Source organism: Rhipicephalus sanguineus, chromosome 1 (genome assembly GCF_013339695.2).
Source record: "Rhipicephalus sanguineus isolate Rsan-2018 chromosome 1, BIME_Rsan_1.4, whole genome shotgun sequence".
NCBI lineage: Eukaryota > Metazoa > Arthropoda > Arachnida > Ixodida > Ixodidae > Rhipicephalus > Rhipicephalus sanguineus.
This window is the reverse complement of record NC_051176.1, coordinates 52,658,406-52,680,541: the sequence shown is the minus strand read 5'-3', so window position 1 is coordinate 52,680,541 and position 22,136 is coordinate 52,658,406. Positions and strand designations below refer to the sequence as shown.

General features: G+C 46.6%; 1 protein-coding gene across 1 annotated transcript in view; it reads right to left on the bottom strand.

Annotated features, from left to right (window-relative positions):
- The window catches only part of LOC119391424 (MRG/MORF4L-binding protein-like), a 65,454-nt gene extending 55,081 nt beyond the window's left edge, over window positions 1–10,373 (bottom strand). The window contains exons 1-3 of the mRNA XM_049414862.1: window positions 10,167–10,373; window positions 9,776–9,893; window positions 9,420–9,541 (exon numbers count right to left, since the gene is read on the bottom strand). Coding sequence (XP_049270819.1) covers window positions 9,420–9,541; window positions 9,776–9,893; window positions 10,167–10,313 — 387 coding nt within the window. The 5' untranslated portion in view covers window positions 10,314–10,373. The remainder of the gene's footprint in view (window positions 1–9,419; window positions 9,542–9,775; window positions 9,894–10,166) is intronic.
- Between the last annotated feature and the right edge of the window lie 11,763 nt (window positions 10,374–22,136).

The window sequence follows — 22,136 nt, the reverse complement described above, 5'->3', positions numbered from 1 at the left end:
CCACACAACGGGCATTTCATGTACGAAATCGAATGACCAAATCTCTTTGTAAATAAACTACAGTCCCATCCCCGTTTCCGGCCTGACTTGACGCAACTGCGTGCGCTCTGGCGCTGAGTCACCCTTCTTGGCCCGCCGGACGGTACCTCCGGCGGCGACACTACACTTTGGTCATGTTTTCTCAGAAAAAGTTATCCCACCTGATCCAGCAAAGGACCTGGCAGTAATGAACATGCTACTGCCAAATTACCCATCAGAAGTGAGCAACCTCCTATAGTCAGATACAACTTAAGAAGTCCACGGCATTTCTTCCTCAAAGGCGGATGCACACAAGCCTGCACCAATGGGCGTGCACTCCAGGCTGACATCACGAGCCGGATGGGCGGTGACCCCACCTTAGGAGAACATTGCCGAGTGCGTGAACGGGACTATATCTTTAATCGCAGAGGCTGCTGCATCTGGGCGGGGCCTCTCTGGACTCCTTTAGTTGTATCCGACTGTAAGTGATAAACTGCTGCAGATTCATTCCCAACCAGATAACCTTACTGAACCTCTTTGCAGTCCTTGCGAGAAAAGATGGTGAACAGAAGTGGATCAATGCTCACCAAGGCAAGGCGTGCAAAAGACAAGGCGTGCAAACATTGACACAAGAGAGAAGTCAAGACACCACAAACACAGAGGTGACTTCTCTCTTGCGTCTGTGTTTGCACACCCTGTCTTTTTAACATGAATACCTACCAAGCAGCTCAGCTCTCTGTTCACCAAGTAGACCTGGAAAAGCCACAAAAAGTGTGAAAAGTTGTCATGCTCTGGCTTATTTAAACATCAAGAAGCCAATCAGTCTCCCAGGGAATGCAGGCCCAAAAGGTTTAGGTGTAATAGTGAAACGAGAAAATTATGAAAATATCCAAAATTTGGTCATGGCAAGCTAATAATATTAACATCTGGGGTGTTAACATCCCAAAACCAAGATATGACTATGAGGGACACCGTAGTGGAGGGCTCCGGAAATTTAGGGTTCTTTAACGTGCACCTAAATCTAAGTACACTGACTTCAAACATTTTCGCCTCCATCGAAAATGCAGTCGCCACGACCGGGATTCGATCCCGCGACCTTCAGCTCAGCAGTTGAGCACCATAACCACTAGATCACCATGGCGGGGCTGGTCATAGCAAGCTGCAAACTCATTAACACTTTGGTAAGTGTGCCTATTCCCATCATTAGTATAGTAACGATGACTTCAACTTCAAATTTTGGCGCTCTCTGAGCGCTTCTGGACAGCTAATGCAACCCAAAGGGTAAAAGAGCACGTTTTTTATCAGTTTCCCTTGCGAGTTTCTTTTTTCTGCCGAGAGGAGATTTTTAAAGCTCATTCGCAGTTGGGTAGGTGAGCACTCGTTTCAGACATGGTGTCGACGTTGCTCGCGGGTGCTCCACGGAAACGGCGAATTTCAGCAGATTCTAATGAATCTGAGCGGGAATCTCTGGATGATGGTAGCAGCAGAGACACAGAAGACTTCTAGTCATCAGACTTCAGTACGGATGGCGAAAGTGTGTCAAACCGCCCTGGAACATCAGTAGCTATCCGCCGGTAAGTTTCGTCCTCTCCTGGGCCTTTTTATCGCTGCCGCGCGTCAATGTAAACATATCCGATGCGTACTAAAGGTAACAGCTCTTATCTGCAAGGTGTTAACTTCAATCGGGCGGGAGCATTTGGTACTCGCTGCAGAAAGAGTGGAGATCTCTCCGCGAAGATGGCGCAGCCGCAGAGTGGGCCACGACCCAGCACTCCGGAGTACCGCGCGGCGGCTTCTTCGTGTTGTTTTTCACCGCAGAAGTCGTCAGAGAGATATGCAACCACACAGATAAGTATGTGTGGATGCATATTTTCAAAAAGGCAACATACAGTGAGTGGGACGGATCCTGGAGGGAGGTGACCGAAAAGGAGATGCGCAAGTTCGTCGGACTTCTGGCGTACATGACAAGCAATCAAATCCCGCGCCTGCATTGCTGTTGGTGTCGACGACACATATTTCCAGGCCTTCGTCCACCGTCAGTGATGCCACCGAAAAGGTTCAAGGCATTGCTTGCCTTCTTGAGTGTCTCTGATCCGGAGAAGACGACCGTCGCATCCCACGGGAAGCTTCACCACGTGTCTTGTCTATTGCAACACATGAACGTTTCTTCTGCGCTATTTTTTCAACCACGTCGGAACCTTTCCGTGGACGAGAAAATAGTGCAATCTGAAGGTCGGTATGATATTCGGTAGTATATGAGGGACAAAGTGGTCAAATAAGGGTACAAATTATGGGTTTCTGCCGATGCGGAATGGGCTACACTGTTCATTTCAACGAATACACAGGACGCTGGCTCAGGGTCCCCAGCACCAACCACAAAAACTGAAAAATACCTGAACTGCAAACTATCCTAGGGAAGTTGAGCAGAAAAAAAAAAATGTTTTTTGCGAAACATGTGCTCCCAGCCTTTGTTTCACCACGTTGAAAAACTGCTTCTTGTCGTTGTATGTATGTAAATAACCTTTGTAGTTATAGAGCCTATATTTGCACTATCATTTTATGAGGGCTTTGCGTTGAAAACGTACATTTCAATTTTTTTCTTGTTTACCCAGTGCAGAGTAGCATTGACATTTTTATTTTTATTTTTATGCACTTTTCTTTGATAATTTTTTAATAATATTGGAAATAAATTTGTTCTTTGAAATTGATACTCTTAGAAACACCAATCCTTCCTCTATCATTTGATGCTCTACACTTCAGCATCAATTAATTTCTGTGGCGAGAAAAAAGTATTTCCTAAACTCCCCAAAAACAACCGATTTTTCCGTGGTCATGAAAGTGTTAATGCATAGAGCAACTACTTCCCACATAGAGAAAGAAACGTTGGTTGTGTGGTGAACTGAACACTTCAATACAACTTCCCAACCATTAATCAACATCCTGTCCAATCCCCCTGCTCAACCCCCTGCTATAACAGAACACCCGTACCTCAGTAGCCAGATCAACAGCTTCTCCGTGCAACATCACAAAGGCACAAATGTTGTGTCATCCATTCAAACTCATTCAGGATGGGTACAGAACACACAAGGTCGCTTATGAATATCTCTTCTTCCTGTCCCAGAAAACAGTGCAAATAGCAATGACAATGCAAGAGGTAATCTAAACAGCCAACAGTGACACTACCTACTGTGAACTAAGAGCAGCCATCCAAGCGGAAGGTATGAGACATGCCCTATGGAGTGATCCAGCACTAAAACTATATAAAAATGTCAAACCAGAACTCCCACAGTCAATTGATAGCCTCATTTCTTTGATTCACAAAGTTTCCACTGCCATCCAGTGCATGACAATGTCCAATGGAGCCTGCCCACAAGCGATACATGGGAACTGCCAAAACTAAGCGACTGCTCCACACATCCATCTGGCTCCCCATGTGGACAAGTTGAATAGGCAGTTCACAAATGCATCCCAAGCCAGTCTTCAACACCAACCTTCAAGCGACATTTTTAAGAGCACCTTGCAAAACTTGAGCATTGATTTTGCAGGTCCACTCCCCAATAGCTAGTACCTATGAGTGTTCCAGTTTCCCCATAACAGAAGTACTGTCATCAACAAATGCAAACTCAACAATTCATGTGCACAATCGATGTCCCTCAACAACTAAAAAGTAATAATGGACCACCCTTCAGTTCAGCGAACTCTAAGCTGTTTGCTGCAGTCTGGTTTCACACTCACAGAGTGTAACAACGCACTGACCTGAGCCAAACAGCAAAGCGTAACGTTTTGTCAAAATGCCAGTGACAGCAATCAAAGTACATGATGAAGGAGGAGAGTGGGTCCAGAGCAGCGATGACTTCTTAATGTGCTACAGACCTACTCCATAAGCAGAAGCATGAAAGTCTCTCCATGAACTGCTTTTCAGAAGGCCGATGCAGACAGCACAACCAAGAACAGCAGTAGACCTAGTAGCTAATGATAATGAGGTGGGCCAAGATGCAAAAAAAGGTGGGCCACTGCCAAACTGAAATCATAGTACAGATTTCAATTTTGCAGACAAGGGGTCGAAAAACAAGCCACAGAGGCTCAAGCAATAAGACCTCTGTACTGTGCAAGCAAGTCATGTAGAATAAGCCGACAGCTGACTTTGATCTAGGCCCATACATCATCACGGAGGTGTCAGGATCCAAAGTCATTGCAACCAAGAAGAAACTAACACGCATTGTGTATTTCAAAACAGTCCAGTGTAGACTCACACCTCATGAATAAAATGACAAAGACCTGTGAGTTCCAAGACGTGCAACCATATTGGCCCCGGAAGAGCACACCTCCTCTCAGGATGACAACGATGAAGACCGCAGAGGTCAGGAGCAACTAGAAGAGAACTTGCCATAACTGGTCAAAGACAACACTAACACCAAAGAGCAGGAAAGTCAACACATTTTTCTCGCCAGAACATCAAGAGGAACTAAGCTATTGCGCTACAGACTGGACGAATGAAAGGAGTACCGATCTTTCCTTCTTTTCCCATTTCCTCTTTACACAATTTTGATATGTTTTGAGGCAGGGAGAAATGCAGTGTAGTAATCTCAGCCAAGGCGACTGAGAAGCTGAAAGAAATGCAAGACAACACAAGAAAATGCAGTGTCACTATGGAAATCATGGCAGTGTCTATGGACTTTCTTTGTCCTTAAAGAGAAGCAGAAGCACTTAAAAAAAAAAAGACTTTGAATTGTGTAATCAGTTTGATCCCTGTTGAATTCAAGAACCAATGTAAGAGTTCACAGAAGCGAACACAAGTAGCATTTCTTGACAAAAAACAGTGGCTACAGCCGCAGGGCTTCTTGAGATGCTGAGTGAACACGGTGACATCATCTTCAGCGTGCCGCGTCATTGGCAACATCAGCACTGTTAAAGCATGGCCTTCGCAATCAGTTCCACTAAAGTGCGCAGCCGGAACTAGTCATAAAGGCCACAGTTGAAGATACGACAGTGCTGCGCGGCTGTGCCAAAGCTACCGACAATGACGTAGTTCCGGTTAGTTCGTTTCCACGGCCACACTTCCGGCGCATTCGCGTGGGCGGAGCAAGATTAACTCTTCTTTCGCGTATTTTAAAGCTCCTGCTGCCCCAACAGCAGATAAAATTATGCCATCATCGACAATGTTGGTCCTTGTTAACGACAAAGTTTTACCAAATTCAAAAACCCCTTCACCTTCCCTTTAACAAATGAACCTGAGCCAGTTCAACCAGAGGATACCACAAGGCACACAACATTCTACCTTACTGCCAGGACAGGAAGAAAAAGTTTTAAAGTAACATTCACCGCTGTCAGTAGGGTGAGTCCCGTGTGCTTCATATAACTGTAGGGGTTTAAGGGCACAGGGTAAGCCCTACACGTCCCATGCATTTTTCGCCATTCTGAGGCCCCGTTTCCTCAGTGACTAAAAGGAATATCCACATAATTCATACATAATCTTCTTCCAAATTTTCTGCTCTTTTAACTAAAGCAAATTTATTTAAATAGCTCAGATATTAGAATTTTGGAGAATTTTTTACCACTAGGACCTAAATTTTAATTAATTTGCATCTTTTAAAATTTGTAACGCAAAAACTGTAAAGTGCATAATTTCAATTCTGCTTCAGTAGTTGCACGCATTTATGCAGACTACAAGAAAAAATGATCAACTGGTTATCTTGGAATACGTAGGAAATAATGGTACCTAAATAATAAAAAACATGGTGTTGCCATGCTTGCCAAACTGTGCCATGGTGCTGCCACGTCACAGTTTCGCCGCAAGGGCGAAGCAATGAATGCGATAGCAAGAAAGCGGCCAGTGATGGACGGGCTGCTACACATATGCCCTCCGGCAGCAACTACAGTGCGAGCAGACAGCAGAAGGGCAAGGTTCTCCCTGCGCAAATATAAGAAGAAGCGAGCGAGCTGGCCGACGACTTTTAAATGCGCCCGTTGCGCTCCTCGCACGATCTCGCTGGTAATGAAGAAACGCTTATAAGCGCCTGCTATCTCAGGGTCCTGCAAGCGGTAAAGGGTGTGTATATTACGCTCGCCGTTAGCTACCTGAAGAATCTGCGCTTTGTGGCGTAGTGCTTAGCGCCACACGTTGCGAAGCGAGAGGTAGCTTGTTCGATTCCGCGCTTCGGAAGCATTTTTCTGAATTATTTTCTTTGGGACTTCTATATATATATATATATATATATATATATATATATATATATATATATATATATATATATATATATATATACATACTTATACATATACTGTGCATGACGGCGGCGACGGTGACGGCAAAAACCAGCAGAGACTGTTTATATAATTGCTATCACAATAATAGAGCCTAAAGTTAGAAAACAGCTGAAAAGCGAATGTACTTTGCCACAAACACCGTTCACCTATTTTATTTAGTGGCTACAAGCTTGGCAATCAGTGCCAAAGTGAATCTTTAATTTTGGAGCCTCTCGTCTTGCTTGCCTTGCTTCTTTTGTGAGCTCTTGTGGAGCTCTATCCGCAATATATTGTCAATTGTGGTAAACTTTTTCCAGCAAATTGACTGTATTTTGGCCAGGCTTCAATCCTAATTATTTCAAAATTTTGGCTCGTGCGATATTGTTATCATTAAATGAATGAACAACATCCAATGTCACAATCCTTAAGACTCTGAAGCCTAAACAAAGACAGCAAAGACTCTGCAACGTAATTCCCATTAGCTCAACACTTGCACCGCACAGTTTGCTTGCGCAATTTGGTCTAATTGCATCACAAATAATACTCATGTCGATTAGAGCATACCAGTTGTCACCCTGCATGCGATTCGCCTCGAAGGACACTGAAAAGGCTGAGAGGTTCAACGACGAAGATCTTGCTGGTTCAGCATTCAGCCCCTCAGCACGTCGCCGGCATCTATTTGCACTTACAAGAAAACTGTATTGGTTGCCAGGAAATTTACACTTGCTGAAGACCTCCTTTACCCTCAGCATCTCAACTTATCGATGGGCATGACAGACACAAGGCGTAATGAAGCTAGGAGCTGAAAGCGTTCAAACAGACGCGCTCCTAATAGCAAGTGCGAATAAAAACACACACAGCGTCTTCGGACTGCATTAGAAGTTACCCGACAATTTCCCATACACAGCTGACTCCAGACAAGCATTTTGGCTTTCGTGCGTGAACTTTTCTTTAGAAAAATGGACCGTAAGCACGGAGCGGATACGAGGTGCTTGTACTAGGGTGCATGTGTACCCACTACTTGCTTTTGGAAAAACTGGTTTTCAGTTCCAAAAAATACTTTTTAAGAAAAGCACGAATGTGGAAAATATTCACAAAGGGACACCCTTTCCAAATTGCGAATAAAAAAAGGGAATTTTTTTTCAGATATTACCTTCTCCAGTGCCCTTAATGTCCCAAAACCACAATATGATTAGGAGGGACGCCATAGTGGAGGGCTCCGGAAGTTTCGAGCACCTGGGGTTCTGTAACGTGCACTTAAATCTAAGTACATGGGCCTCAAGCATTTTCACCTCCATCGAAAATGTGGCCACCGCACCTGTGTGCTTCATCTGCGGCCCCTAAATTTTTTTGTGTTGTTTCCTTTAGTTTATTATACTTCACTAAGTAGCCTATTTTTATTATACTTCACTAACTAGCCCAAAATGCTCCATTTGGGAGTGCCTACAGGTGTATCCAAAAGCAAACTTTGTGGTGTTTCTTCCTTGAGCTGTTGGAACAACCGTGAACCTACCAGTCAAGTTAATACACAGAGATTGACATAGGTGAAGCTCGCACTTCCATAAAGTTCAGAATTGCAAATTTGCACAGCACATTCATCCAAACAATTAACACCAGTTTTCATGCAGTAGCTAAAGTACTTGTGATAAAACAAGAAACGTTCGCACAATAACTCCGGGCAGACACATTGCCTGTCGTGAAGCAATGATTACTATGACGACAGGTACCAACTTCAAGAGAGGCAATTGTGGCCAAGTTTCAGCGCATACTACTATACCCCGACACTCGGGGGTTTCGCTGCATTACAACTTCAACCTGCATGAGGGTGGTGAACTTGGCTGGCCGGCACAATACGAAGGGAATGAAAGAGTTCAACACGAGCATCGATGTAAGTGAATTTGGTGCTGTTGCATGCACTGTTAAATCCCCTTCATTACAATTGCAGTGTACTGGAATAGGGCAGTGTCTCGTCCGGAGCTGAAAACATGCCTCCTTTTGCATGGACAGCCTGGATGGACACTGCACTCTTGACTGATGCAGATAACAGGATGCTTGTGCAACCCAGCTTACACAGCTAGTGTGGCTGCTCTTCCAAACCGTGTCTGCCCAGCATGTTTCATCCCGTAATTTCAATACATTATCACAACAAGACAGGCAGGCACCCATACATAATAAATAAACAGGGGAGCATTTGTTCCCTTTCTACAATCAAAACACCATGCAGACAGTTGGGGACAGTGATTAAAAACATGCAAGCCCAGACAATGCAATAATAACTGTCAGGCTTTTACGTCCCAAAACTACGATACGATTATGATGGATGCTGTAGTGGAGGGCTCTGGAAATTTAGAGCACCTGGGTTTCTTTAACATCCAACAAAATCTAAGTACACGGGCCTGTAGCATTCTCGCCTCCATCGAAATGCCTGTTGCTTTCCTCCATCACCACAGCCAGGATTAGATCCTGAGACCTTCAGGCCAGTAGTGGAGCACCATAACCACTAGACCACCGCGGCAAGTCAGATGATGCAGAAGCAGCTTGATTTATTGCAATAATGAATCAAAAGCTTGTGTATGTGATATTCATTTCTTACGTATTATTTTTCGTTTATTTGTGCCACGTGTGCACTTTTACAGAAAGCTTCATCATGCGTACTTAAATGTAGCTCACACATCGGTTACTCGAAGCACCCTTTTGGTGGCATCATCCCAAGAGTAGCACGGTCTTCTAATTTGCTCTGCTCTCAACATACTGGCCCACTCCAGTACATATTACAACACAGTTCAGAAAAAAGGTGTGTATACATCTTCAAAGTAAGTTTTCCCGCAATTCCCACGGAAAGTCCATTGTTCCACCGAAATAAAGAGAACAAAGGGAATCCTTTGCTCTGCTTATTTTGTTGCATAGAAGTCCTTCAAGGGGTCAGGGTGCCACTGAGGAAAGTATATATAGGATCGGCTTTCTGGCATTCCATACGGGCGACAGGGCGCGGCTAAAATTTCGGAGGAAAGATGCACCCCTCCCCCCCCCCCCCCTCATCACCACTCGACGCTGCCCTTCACGCACCTCGTATCAGCCATTACCAAAACGCAAACAATAACAACAAGAGAAAAACGCCTTCACAAGCGTTGCCAAAGTTCCACAAGCCCACTTACCAAAGCCTCCATGTCATACATATCGTCGAAGTGATCCCATATTGCTTGTGATGAGATGTCTTTGTTCATGGCGACGCTGAACTTTTCAACGATGCAAGCCATTTGGAAGTACCTGTTGACGCCTGCACAACGAAAAAAAAAAAGAAAAAAGAAAGCATGTTTCACGGCAGCAAATCGCTGCCTTTCTCACGAATAGAAGTGGTACAACTGAAGCACGTACCAAAACAAAAGGCCGTTTTTTTCGTTTTTTTTTTTTTGTAATGTTCATATCACTTGAACCACGCCGGCGAATGTAAAAGTTTGCTCGTTCAAAGGCAGCGTACAAACATGTAGAAAAGCCGTGAGATTATACTTACCAATCGGCTTATGGCCTTTCATTGCTCTAAATAAAGTCACCTCTGTGTCGACATTCCAGTCTAAAGTATGCGATGGATTTGCCGAAGTCCCCGATTGCTTTTCCAAAGTTTCCAATGGCTTTTCCAAAGTTTGAGACGGATTTTCCAAAGTGTTAGATGGCTTTTCCAAAGTTTGCGATGCATTTTCCAAAGCCTTCGATGGCTTTTCCACAGTTTGCGATGCATTTTCCAAAGCCTTCGATGGTTTTTCCAAAGTTTGCGATACATTTTCCAAAGCCTTCGACGGCTTTTCCAAAGTTTGCGATGCATTTTCCAAAGCCTTCGATGGCTTTTCCACAGTTTGCGATGCATTTTCCAAAGCCTTCGATGGTTTTTCCAAAGTTTGCGATACATTTTCCAAAGCCTTCGACGGCTTTTCCAAAGTTTGCGATGGCTTTTCCGAAGTTCCCGGTGGCTTTTCGGAAGTTTCCAATGGCTTTTCAGAAGTTTCCAATGGCTTTTCCAAAGTCTGCGAAGGATTTTCGGAAGCAGAATCCATGATCACCCGACAAACAAAGACGTCTTGGCGCGAACAACGCTTCTTTGGATTCACTGTGACGCCGGGTGGCCGGGTGACGGTTTTGCTAGAGTAGCCAGATATGGTCAACAAGGAAGCGCTAAGCGAGCCTCAAATGTAGCCCAAGTGTAGCCATAAAATAGCATGCACCAAATAAATATGAATATTCTCAATTTACGTGAGCTCCAGCTTTGATAAGCATTTTTATTAGGTAATAACAGTTAAACATTGTCATAAATGTTGTCCAAGCTCACGCTTTACACGACAAAGTTCTCAGAGTCTCAACCACAAATCTTAAAGGCTCTCTATGCAAGCGCATGATTAATCTGGAGCCGTGAAACGTCATAGCTGCCATGTTTCAGACACCACTTGTTGCTGTCCTGTCTCATAGAGGACGGAAAAGCTGATGAGAAGCCCTGCCGTCAAATTGTACGATGCGCTCAAGGCCCACGGCTTACCTAAGCTCGGGCCTTAAGTTACAGCGAACTCCTAAGCAAAGGGCAGCTAAACAAGACAGCGCCTTTAGTGGCCTCCGCAATCTTAGACGTTTGCAAGTAATCGCGGAGGCTGCACCGAGGTTGGTGTCTCGGAATTGTTGCGTCGGTGGTCGTGGTAGGCGTGATGAGAGCCACCATGCAAGCTAGTGGGAACGAAAAACCTGCTCTCCCTTCCTTCCCTCCTTGCAACTTCCTCACTTTCGACCGTATCCGCGTGTGCCGCGTGGCCTTGGGAAAGTTTCGGAATCCGCCGTCATGTGCAGATGCAGCTCTCAGAGCACCGAGGGTCAGTGCGCGTTGGCCAACGTCGGTAGTTTCGTGATCCTCGCTCGGTGTGTGCTCGAGCGCAGCGTTGTTTCACGGCTCGCACCGTTCGTTCATCGTGCTTTGGTGCTCGAGCACTTCCGGGGCAAGTCCGCGGCTCCCTAAAGGCAGCAGGTGAACGTGCAGTTTGCGCCCCGATTTTCATTTGTAGTGTGCGCAGCCATACGTAGTTTTCTGCTGCAGTGTGGCTGCAAGATGGTACTGTTTTACAGATATGCAGTAAACATAAAGCACTTGAGAATATTTTTGTTTCACCTTTACGTCTATCGTGTAACCGTGTGCTTGAATGTGTGATTTGCGTTTATCTTCAGCTAATCACTCGTCCTTGCTTAAAAACGCGTTTTACCCGCCACGGTGGTCTAGTGCAGTGATTCCACTCCTGCGTCAACTGCGCCAAACTGCGCCAAATTGAATTTACTGCACCAACCTGATAAAATCAACGTAAATTGCGCCAAACTGCGCCAGTGTCTCGGGTTTGGGGGTGTCCGTCACCGGCAATCACACCACCGGCGCGTCAAAACGTGCAGCTTGATCTTGGGGACGCCAAAGTCACAACCACGGACCAAGAATTATTCCGCTGAATAAGCAGCGCTCGCGCGTGCGTCCCGATCCATGACGTCATGATCGGTGCCGACGCAGATTCCGTTGTGCAATTCGGCTCGTCGGCAAAATGCATCCTCCGCAGAGGCTCGTGACGCCTATACCATTCGGTAGCGAGAAAGCGTTTAGGCGATTCATCGGCGCACGTCGTCTGTTTTAGAAACGCTTCTGATAGCTCGTTTGAGGAGTCGCACGGCACGTAACTAAAGCAATGCTCAGCTACGCACGTGTCGCTAGAATGTAGGCCACTTCTGTTTCTGCACATCGCAGAATGAAATCTAGGAAACTAGCGATCGATATATGGAATTATGGAAAAGTATAGAGTTTTCCGCACTTCGGGGGGGGGGGGGGGGGCGTCCATGGCAGAGCACGTGAACGGTGGGAACGCGTGGACACTTTTCCTCAAATATACTTTTTCCGTGGTTCTTCATCCAGCAGAGCTTTCTTGTAATTTTCTTCCGCCAGCACTTACGGGTTTGCAATCGCTCTTGCGGTAAATACCTCCTAAAAGGCGCTGCCCTTTTGAGCTCGTGAGTGTTAGGAACCCAATTCGAATATTTTGCTTGTTTTTTTTTATCATCTCATTATAAAAGTATGCCTCCTGGTCGGAGCAGCCGCAATTCTGTTTTAATATGCGCAGCTGTCAGTAGCGGGCCAGTCGCTGACGGCCCTGGCGTCGGAAGACCCAGTATGAAGCGGCTACGGTATGTTACACGTCCGCCTCTCGCTTTCCAGAGTAAATAGGCAGTTTTAGAATACACTCTTTAAAAAATGTAGTAGTACTTGCTAACTTTGGGGTTGTAACGGCTTGTCACATATGTTACTACCTTGTTAGTGCAGTTAGTAACGGCAAGGGTGGTAACTGTTACTACCTTTGCCGTTACTAACCTAGCCGTTACTGACCATAGGTAGTAAAATAAAGGTTGTAAAAAAACGTAAAATAGAGGTTGTAAAAAAACGAGTGGGGGGCTGTCGAGTAGCAACTTCGAACTTTGATTCTAAGGCCGCGGTCGCGATCGCTGGCGCGCGCGCTATCTCGGCAGCCATCAGCGGGCGGCTCGTATATCCTGCTACGTGCTGCGCTCTCAATGCGAAGACACTGTGCAGAAAGAGCATCTTTCCCTGGAGCGGCCGTATTCTCTTACACCAACGATTTGTAGAGTTCCGCGAGATAGGATACAAAAGAGTTTGCTGCCAGCCTCACTTCGCATAACATTACAATTTGTTGCTATCGCATTCATTGCCTCGTCCTTGCGGTGAAACTGACTTTTTTTTTTTCCTTTCGCGAAGGGTTAGGGTTAGAGTCTGTATTGGATGACGATGCCCACACTGCAAATGACCAACGCAGCCTCCATTTCTCACTCAAATTTGCGCAACTGAGCAAATTTTAAGCTGGTCGGGCATTTTGGCGCAGCGTGGCGCAATTTTAACCAATTTCACAGTTTTGGCGCAGCTTGGCGCAAAAATAAAGAATTGTATCAAATTGGCGCAATTGGCGCAGGTGTTGCATCCCTGTACCATACCTACTACCGGATTATGTGTGCTTGGGGACGTAGCACAAGACTTTCAATCAACCGTATTAAAAGAAACAATATGTCCTGTCTATTTGCTATAAAACTGCCGCAAAAAAGCATTATGCACAGCGGCCGAGACGCGGTTGTAAGTCGACTAACATAGCTTCAGTGCATTTCAATGAATTCCTGTGCTAGTGCATAGACAGTAAAAAGCTAATAATTATCATTTATGGGATTTCACGTGCCAAAACCACAGTATCATTATGAGACGCGCCGTATAGACTCCCGATTAATTCTGACCGCCTGCGGTTCTTTCACATCCGCCTGTCACGCTAGTTTGTTGGAATTGATATTGTGTACTAAAACGGCGTATAGCACTTGCTTACAGTTCATTAACTTTTGCTCCTCCGTTTTCAGAATAGCAGAACGATGCTTAGAAATCGTGGTTGCGTAATTTTAAAAAGAGAACTTGTGTTTTTTTCTTGATCCATGGACATTTTCTTCACCAGTTTTCGATGAAAAATGATGTGTCGTGACGATTCCAGTTATAAACACAGTAGGTAATAACTACAATTTTAGATTAAGTTGTTAACGGCCAGGTAGGAAAAAGGTAGTAACGGTCCATGAAAGTTAGTAACGGCTGTAGCTGCTACCTGTTTGCTTGCAGTTACTAACGTAGGTAGTAAACAGGTAGCAAAAGGTTTGTAACGGTCCAAGACAGTAAGCGCTGCAGTTACTACCTATTTGATTGCAGTTACAACCTTTTTACTAATTTTTTTCAAGAGTGTAGCGTACGCAAAGCTTTGCGTTGGCTTTTCGCGCAACTGCGCATGCGTCGTACGCTAACCGCTTGCGGGCTTCCGTTAAGTGACGGAAATAGCGGGCCGCAAACGCTAACGCTAACTTAACGTACGCTATTCTAAAACTGCCTACTGCCTATTAGCTGACGGTTAAAAAAAATTAGTTTCGCTTAAAGGGCCCCTCACCAGGTTTGACAATATTGAGCTGGCGCAATGCATACACTGGGCATTCACGATCAAGTCTGCCAAAATTTGCAACGCTACGCGCCGCGGAAATGGGTCAAATTTCAAGCTGAACGCAGCTTGCCCTTCCTCTCGCGGGCGCGCGCAGAGAATGAGGGGATGACGTACGTGAGGGAATGGCCTTACGTAGATGGTAGTGCTGTGACATCGGTCCTCTACGTAGACGACTGTGCTCTGACGTCGCCAACAGTAGCACGTGACAATGCGATAATTATTTGACACGAACGACATGTGTAGTCTGCTTAATTTGTTGCTTGAATAGATTAATAAACTTGAGAGAAATAATGAGACATAGAAACGGAATGTGTGCGTCTTTTTCATTTTTTCCCCCGTGAATTGCAGCGAGATGCGGGGCTAATGTGCCGCCGTTTCGCATGCGTTCGTGCCCCCGCGGTTAGCGCATCGAGCAAACGCTGCAGCCCTGGAAACGAAAGTAATGTTCTGGCGCGTTCGAGCACTCATTATGCTCATTTATTCTACCAACGGTGATTCTACCGCGCCCAAGTAAACGTTAATGCGGCACTGGCTCATGATACCGCCACTTTCCTGCCCGTACAAATGTCGCAACTTTCATGCACGTCCCGCGGAAACAGCCAGTACACCACAGAGAACGCCGACACAACGACCATGGCCGCTACATAAAAAAAATCACAGCATATCCACGGAGTGAATGATGATGAGTGGGCGAAGCTGCGGAGGTTCATCGGTAAACCGTGAATCTTCCGTGAATTCTGCCCAGTACATCATCACCGACGTGAGATCGGGCGCGTTTATACTAAAGGTTCGATGAGAGTTATGACGACTTGCAGCTCACTTTAATTTTACATGTACGCTGTGAATTTTCATTGTTTAGAAAACCATTGCTTTAGAAAACATCTGGCGTCTTTCGTTAAGCAGCTGGCGTCTTTTCGTTTTGCTTTAGAAACATCTGGCGTTCTTTCGTTTTGCTTTTAGAAAACATCTGGCGTCTTTCGTTGGTTTATTTCATCAATCAACGGCGTTTTGAACAAAATTTTTATTGTTTAATCACGCACAGGAGAAATCTCACCAGGCACTACCTTGGAGGTAAACAATGGCTGCTAATGGGAATGAGAGACAGAAGAAGTCGGCTTTTAGCTACACTTACACTTCTACTTCTACTAACGTTTCCTACTGGAACATGCCAATGGCTGCTAATGGGGAATGAGAGACAGAAGAATTCGGCTTTTAGTTAACGCGCACGCTGCGAATTTTTTATTGTTCAACAACGCACAGGAAAAATCTCCCACCGGCACCACCTTGGAGGTCAAGATCTGGTACTAGCGTTACGACTGGCTACGCACTACTACGAGGGACGAACGGGTGCCGCCTTAAAGGACCCCTGACACCAAAATTGAAACCTCGAGATGTTTGTGTTGTTTGACTTTCCTGTATACGGGGGCACATCTGACCGATTATTAGCGACGAACGTTGCCTTTAAGATATCTTAATTTGGTTTTAAAGTAAGCATGAGTGCTCACTTGAGTTGGCTGCACCTTGCAACATCCTGGTATGACGTAGATAGAGGCCCCGCGTGACGTTCCACGAGTAAAGCGAGTATTGTGGACGCCACAGAAGGTTTGCGGGGCGCACGTGCACAATACGACGACTGGCACCCGGCGAGGCCTATTGTTCCGCACCCCTCTCGCTCTGTTCTCGGGCTGCTCTCGAGGTAGTTTTCGTGAGGGTTCACGCGCTTAACAGCTTTAACCCATACGTACCCATACCGAGGCACCCACATACTTTCAATCTCTACCGCGCGCGGGGCCCCGATTTGAAAACCGCGCTTTCTACGTCACCACAGCTTGAGTGCACGGTCACAATTAACTACGCTACAATTAGTTATACAATACGCTAGAGCATTCACGATTTAACTTAGGGATTACCAGACCCAAAGCTACAAATTACAGTAAAAAAGTCACCAACAAAAATTTTGCTGTCAGGGGTCCTTTAAGGAGCTTCGCCCCTAAAAAAGGTAGCGGCCGTGTAACGCCGCACGCGTGCTTGCGTGCTCGCGTGCTCGGGCTTGCTCGGCTACTTCGATGTGCACTGACCATGCATGCACATGCCGTGTTCATGCGTATGTGTCTAGTGAAGAGGGCACGGAAGGGATTTGGCTTGCGAAGGCTACACGGGGAGAGTGGCAAGGGTTTAAAACTCGCCTCCTCGCGTCATGGTTTCGCGCCGCTACAAATTAATTGTTTTTCTCAGCTCGCAATGAACCGATTTCAAAAATTCTTGCGCCATACTGCTCTTCATTCGGCACACAACAACCTCCAGCGTCTAACTAAAATTTGCTATGTGGCCTGGTCAGGGGCCCTTTAAAGTCCAAGCAGTGAATGCGATAGCAACAAATTGTATTGTTATACGAAGTAACCTTAGTAGCTAACTCCTTTGAATATGATCTCGCATAACTCAACAAAAATCTTATTCAAGGTAATACGGCCACTTCAGGGATCGAAGTGGCTTTCGTGCTTTCAGTTCTCTATTGGGCGCGAAGAGTTACGGTGTCTCCCTCTATTGGACGCGCCTCTATTGCGTGCTAGGCAGGATACCGCCGCGCGTTCCCCATAGGATTTGCTGTAGGTGCTCTACAAAAACCCCTCGCGGAAGCCCTCCAGGACACTTCTGCTAGTACTTTCGAAACGAAATATGTTCTTTACTGTCAAAATAATAATTTTAGACGAACAGAAAGCACAAGGTATTGTGACGCACCGCGACGGAGATCCCTGAGCAGACTTCTTGCGTTAAATGTAGTCAGTAGCTGAGTGCAAACTATGCGAAATATCTTGTTAGAGCTAGAGCGGACTGCGTGTATAACCAAATGCAGCATAACAGAAAGAAGCCTCAAGCCAGCGATCTCACGGGTTCGCGGCGACCGACGGTGCTTCTACATGTATCAGTGTCTGCATGTGTTCGTACTGATGGTTTCGCTTTCGCTTCGAGCGCCTTTTGCACCTTGCTGTGAACTTTATGCCGCAAAATATGAGAATTTGTGAGTACGTGCGCAAACAACTATTGTTGCGCGGACGCTATCAGAGCAATTCAAAAACAATTTCGTTACAACCACGACTTCGGTGCGCCTAACGCAACTTGTGATGTGCCGTTCGGACGATTCGATTATTTTTTTTTTTCGGTCTAAATTCGTGTGTGTTTCAATGCCATTTGACAAGTTGCCTCGCACTGCATCGGCTTTCTCAGAGAGCGATTCCCGCTGCTTATGTTTCTTATTTCAGTGCGTTCGTTTCGTTTGGAGCTCACACAAAGCGTGAGCAAATGCCATGCCTTTTTTAATGCTCCTTAATTATCGTTCCCTTTGCATTCCAGTGAACTTGCCACTCTCTGCCATCAGCAAACTCATAGTTAAAACTTCACCACTTCGAGATTGCTGGCGGAAGGAGAAGTGGTCTACGAGGCCAAGCATGTAGTCGCATGCAACGCCAGGGGAAATAAGAAAATACGGTAACGTTCGCCGGACTTGTTCTGCAAACGTCGTCTGTGAACAAGGACCCACATCAACTTGAAATAGCGGTGAAAGAAAGAGAAGTTATTGCAGCAACCTGCAGCCGCAAATCACGGTAACAACAAACGCATAGAGTAAAATGCAAAATTTTAATGCGCAGCATTATTTGGCGTGTTGACCAGCAATTTCAGCAGCATGTCTTGCCTAACGCAAAGAGCGCGGCATCTTTCCCACATAAATAAGTAAGGCTCCAAGAAAGTACATGGGGTTGGAGAGGCCCGACTTGAGTTTGAGAGTGGCACAAATAAATGCGGGCTTTTTAGCACGTAGTGTTTGCGTCAGGAGAACGCAAGCTTGACTGAAAGAATGTTATTGCCAACATCAATGCAGCACGTATCTGACGCAGCATTCGACTCGCTCGATATGTACATACATCCACCAGCGAACGTCGTGTAGCTTATGAAGGCGAAAGACTTAAATGCCTGATCATACGGGAATATTGACCGTCGGCGTAGGCTTCCCGTGTCGGTGGCGTCAACACGAGTGATGCAAAAAAAATCTTCATCACACGATGACGTCACAGATTGCCAAAATTTGTGATGTCATTATGACTTCACCTTGACGCCACATAACGTGGTGTCACATGATGACGTATTCACAGGACATGGTCGCTTTGCACAGCCTCCGTGATCGGTCCACCGATTACGAAGGAAGTACAAAACCGCGTTGGGTGAAGAAAGCTTTCGGTGGCGGGCAGGGAAGGATCAGTACACCGACTGACAAGAAGAAGCTGGCTTTCGCCTTCGAGTCATCTTAGAAGAATGCATAAGGAACTCTGTGAGTTTTTAAATCCAACGTATCTGAACTATGACTCAGGTATATACAGCCGATTTTGTGGACGCTAAGCACGGCGCTGACGATCAAGAGGTCGCACGGGAAGGTTCTGACATAGTATCGCACCTGCTAAATGGTAGCGCCTTTTCCATCCCGCGGGAGATAAGCCCCATTAGCAGGCGGGAAGAGCGCGCGAACGATCGTTTCAGTGCGCGCTTTCTGTTACTCACCGAACATCGCAGCATATATATATATATATATATATATATATATATATATATATATATATATATATATATTGTCAAGACGTTTATTAACGGGCACTCAACGACGGCGCACGGCAGCGACAGTCAAAGCGGGGCCGACTCTCTGCACGAGGGGCGTGCTCTCAGAGAAGAGAACGACCCACTGGAAGGCGCTCGAGAGGACGACCCATTACTGAGTAGGAACGCTTCGCTACAATTACCCCGGCTACGAAAAGGGAGCCGCCTGGCGACCTAGCAGCTTGTCACTATGAGCGGGTCATGGTAGGGCTTCAGGCGCGCCACGTTGACAATGTCGCGCCCTCGACGGCGCATGTCCGAAGATGGGTCGATGGGTTCGATCAGGTAGTTGACCGGGGATGTGCGTTCGACGACACGGTAGGGGCCTTCGTATTTGGGCAGTAGTTTGGAAGAGAGGCCAGGTGCAGTGGTTGGGACCGAGAGCCATACGAGCGCTCCAGGAAGGAACGTGGGCACGGAACTGGTGGTGTCACCGCGAATGCTTTTCTGCCGCTCTTGGTTATGCGTAGTAAAGGCCATGGAGAGCTCGCGACACTCCTCAGCAAGTCTGGCTGTGGCAGAAATAGGCGCACATTCAGATCGATCCGGCTTGTAGGGAAGGATTGTGTCGATGGTGTGCGACGGGTGCCTGCCATACAATAAGAAAAATGGTGAGAAACCAGTAGTGCTCTGAGGAGCGGTATTGTAGGCGTACGTGACGAAGGGCAGAATGACATCCCAATTCGTGTGGTCGGCGGCGAAGTACATCGAGAGCATGTCGCCTAGCGTGCGGTTGAAGCGTTCGGTGAGGCCATTCGTCTGCGGGTGGTAAGCAGTAGTTTTGCGGTGAACAACGTTGCAGTCTTTGAGAATGGCTTCGACGGCCTCCGACAAGAAGACACGGCCTCGATCACTGAGCAGCTCCTGGGATGGACCGTGACGCAGCATGAATCGGTGGAGCAGGAAGGATGCCACATCGCTCGCTGTAGCCGCAGGGAGGGCAGCAGTTTCAGCGTATCGCGTGAGGTGGTCTACAGCGACGATGGCCCAGCGGTTACCAGCGGACGTCAGGGGAAGTGGCCCATATAAATCGATGCCAACGCGCCCAAACGGTCGGTCAGGGCAAGATAGAGGTTGCAGACCTGCCGGCGACAGGTGCGTTGAAGTTTTGCGGCGCTGACAATCGATGCAGGAGCGAACGAACTTCTCCACGTAGCGGTACATCCCTCGCCAAAAGTAACGTTGGCGAATGCGGTGGTAGGTTTTCGATACCCCAGAGTGTGCACACTGCGGATCAGAGTGGAACGACTCGCATATATCATAACGCAGACTGCGGGGTATTACTAGAAGCCACTGGCGGCCTTCACCGTTGTAATTGCGTCGGTGGAGCAGGTCGTCGCGAACGGCGAAATGGTGGGCTTGACGACGCAACAAGCGAGTGGACGGTGTGGCCGATGGATCAGTCCGCAAGTCTATCAGTGAGGCAATCCATTGATCCTTGCGCTGCTCGGTAGCGATGGTGTGAATATCGATGGAAGAAACGACAAAGTGAGACGCTGAGTTGTGGGCATTGTCGTCAGGCAAGGGAAAGCGCGAGCGATATATATCTGTGTGTGTGTGTGTGTGTGTACACACGAAGCGATATCAGGCCATGGAGATCGCCTCCACACATCAAATATACTTCCGAACGGAGCCCCTGAAATCAACGCTAAATTCAGTTCGAAGTGGACGTCCAAAACTGCCGCCATGTTTTTCGTGGACTACGTTAACCACGCAAACACGGTAACCCTAAATCTGAAAAATAGCGTGACTAGAGTTTCCTACAATATTTACTAGAGGGAATTCTGGAGCTAGTGTCTATGGGAGCTGCAACGCATGGCGCTTCAGCCAGCATGGGAATTTGAACTGGTGAGCCTAACAAGATCAATGCGGTAAAGTGGAACTGTTGAACGTTTGCTGAACTTTGTCTTGCGGCAAAGCGGCTGCAGGCTGCTTTGCCGTAAGCCAAACGGAGCCGAAAGAACGAAGCTTAGGCAAATCCATGTACTACCCATCATTCCTATGCTGTCTGAAGCGCCATGCGTTGTAGCTTCCATTGACAGCGCCAGATTTCCATCTAGTGTATTGTTAGGAAACTCTATGGCTCCAGCCGTCTGCCGTGGGCTACGTCGTCGCACAGACAACACAGCGACATTTTTTTTTTATATGCAAAGAAGCTGCTACTTCGCGTACACCGCATGAAACTTGACAGTCACACCGGCATTGACAGTCATGAGTTGAACTGGGGCCTTCTTAGAATCAACGAGTTTGCACCCGAGTTCGCGTGTCAATCAGTTTGATTGACAGGCCTGGCGACCGCGCTTGCTCTTGCGGCGCAGTATACAGCGCAGTACTGACGCCGCAAGGCCAGTGAGCGGCACGATTCAGCTATGAGCCGCGACGTAACTTCGTGATCACAGATGAATGGGTGATGTACTGTCGTATAAACACTAACCGACGTATTCTTTGATGTACTGCGAGAATACACTCCACTGTGGAACACAGGCGAATACAGCGCACAATGGGCCCACACCGAACTGCTTACTCGAATTGCGGCACTTCCACAAAGGTCGGCAAACGCGCGAACGCGCATTCGAAAACAGGCACAGCAGTGCCTTTACGTAGCACACAAGAGGCGAAACAAAAATCACGTCTGAGTTGGAACACGTATGGCTTACGACAACTAAGCAGTGCTTTCAAGTACCCTTTTCTCCACATATATTCTAACTATTTCACTCATCGCACTGCTATCAACGATCAGTATTCGCACCCCCTATACAGATAACGCATCCACACTCTAGCTACGTTTCTCCATGTCTCCGCTGTGATACCTCCCTCGCGTTTCCTTTTGCGCAGCACATTGGCCTGCACTGTCATCAGTTTTGAGGGCGCGAGAAGCGGGAACCACCCGAAGGACGAAACAGAAGGGTCATTCCACGCCAAACGTCCCAAACATTGCGCTCGACCATCTCCAATTGTATTGTAAAAAATTGTGGACGTTCATATCCGCCCTCTGAAAGTACTTCTTGGAATTTTTTTTTTTTTTGTCTATTACAGTGTTTTGAATTTTGCCGTAGTGGGTGAAACATAGGTTGCGAAAAAATACTTTCAAAAATACAATACTTCACGGAACGCCTTAAATATCTGCTATTTACTTGAAAAGGAATGGCACTATCTTATTATCGCCCATTGACGACCACTACTTTGTCT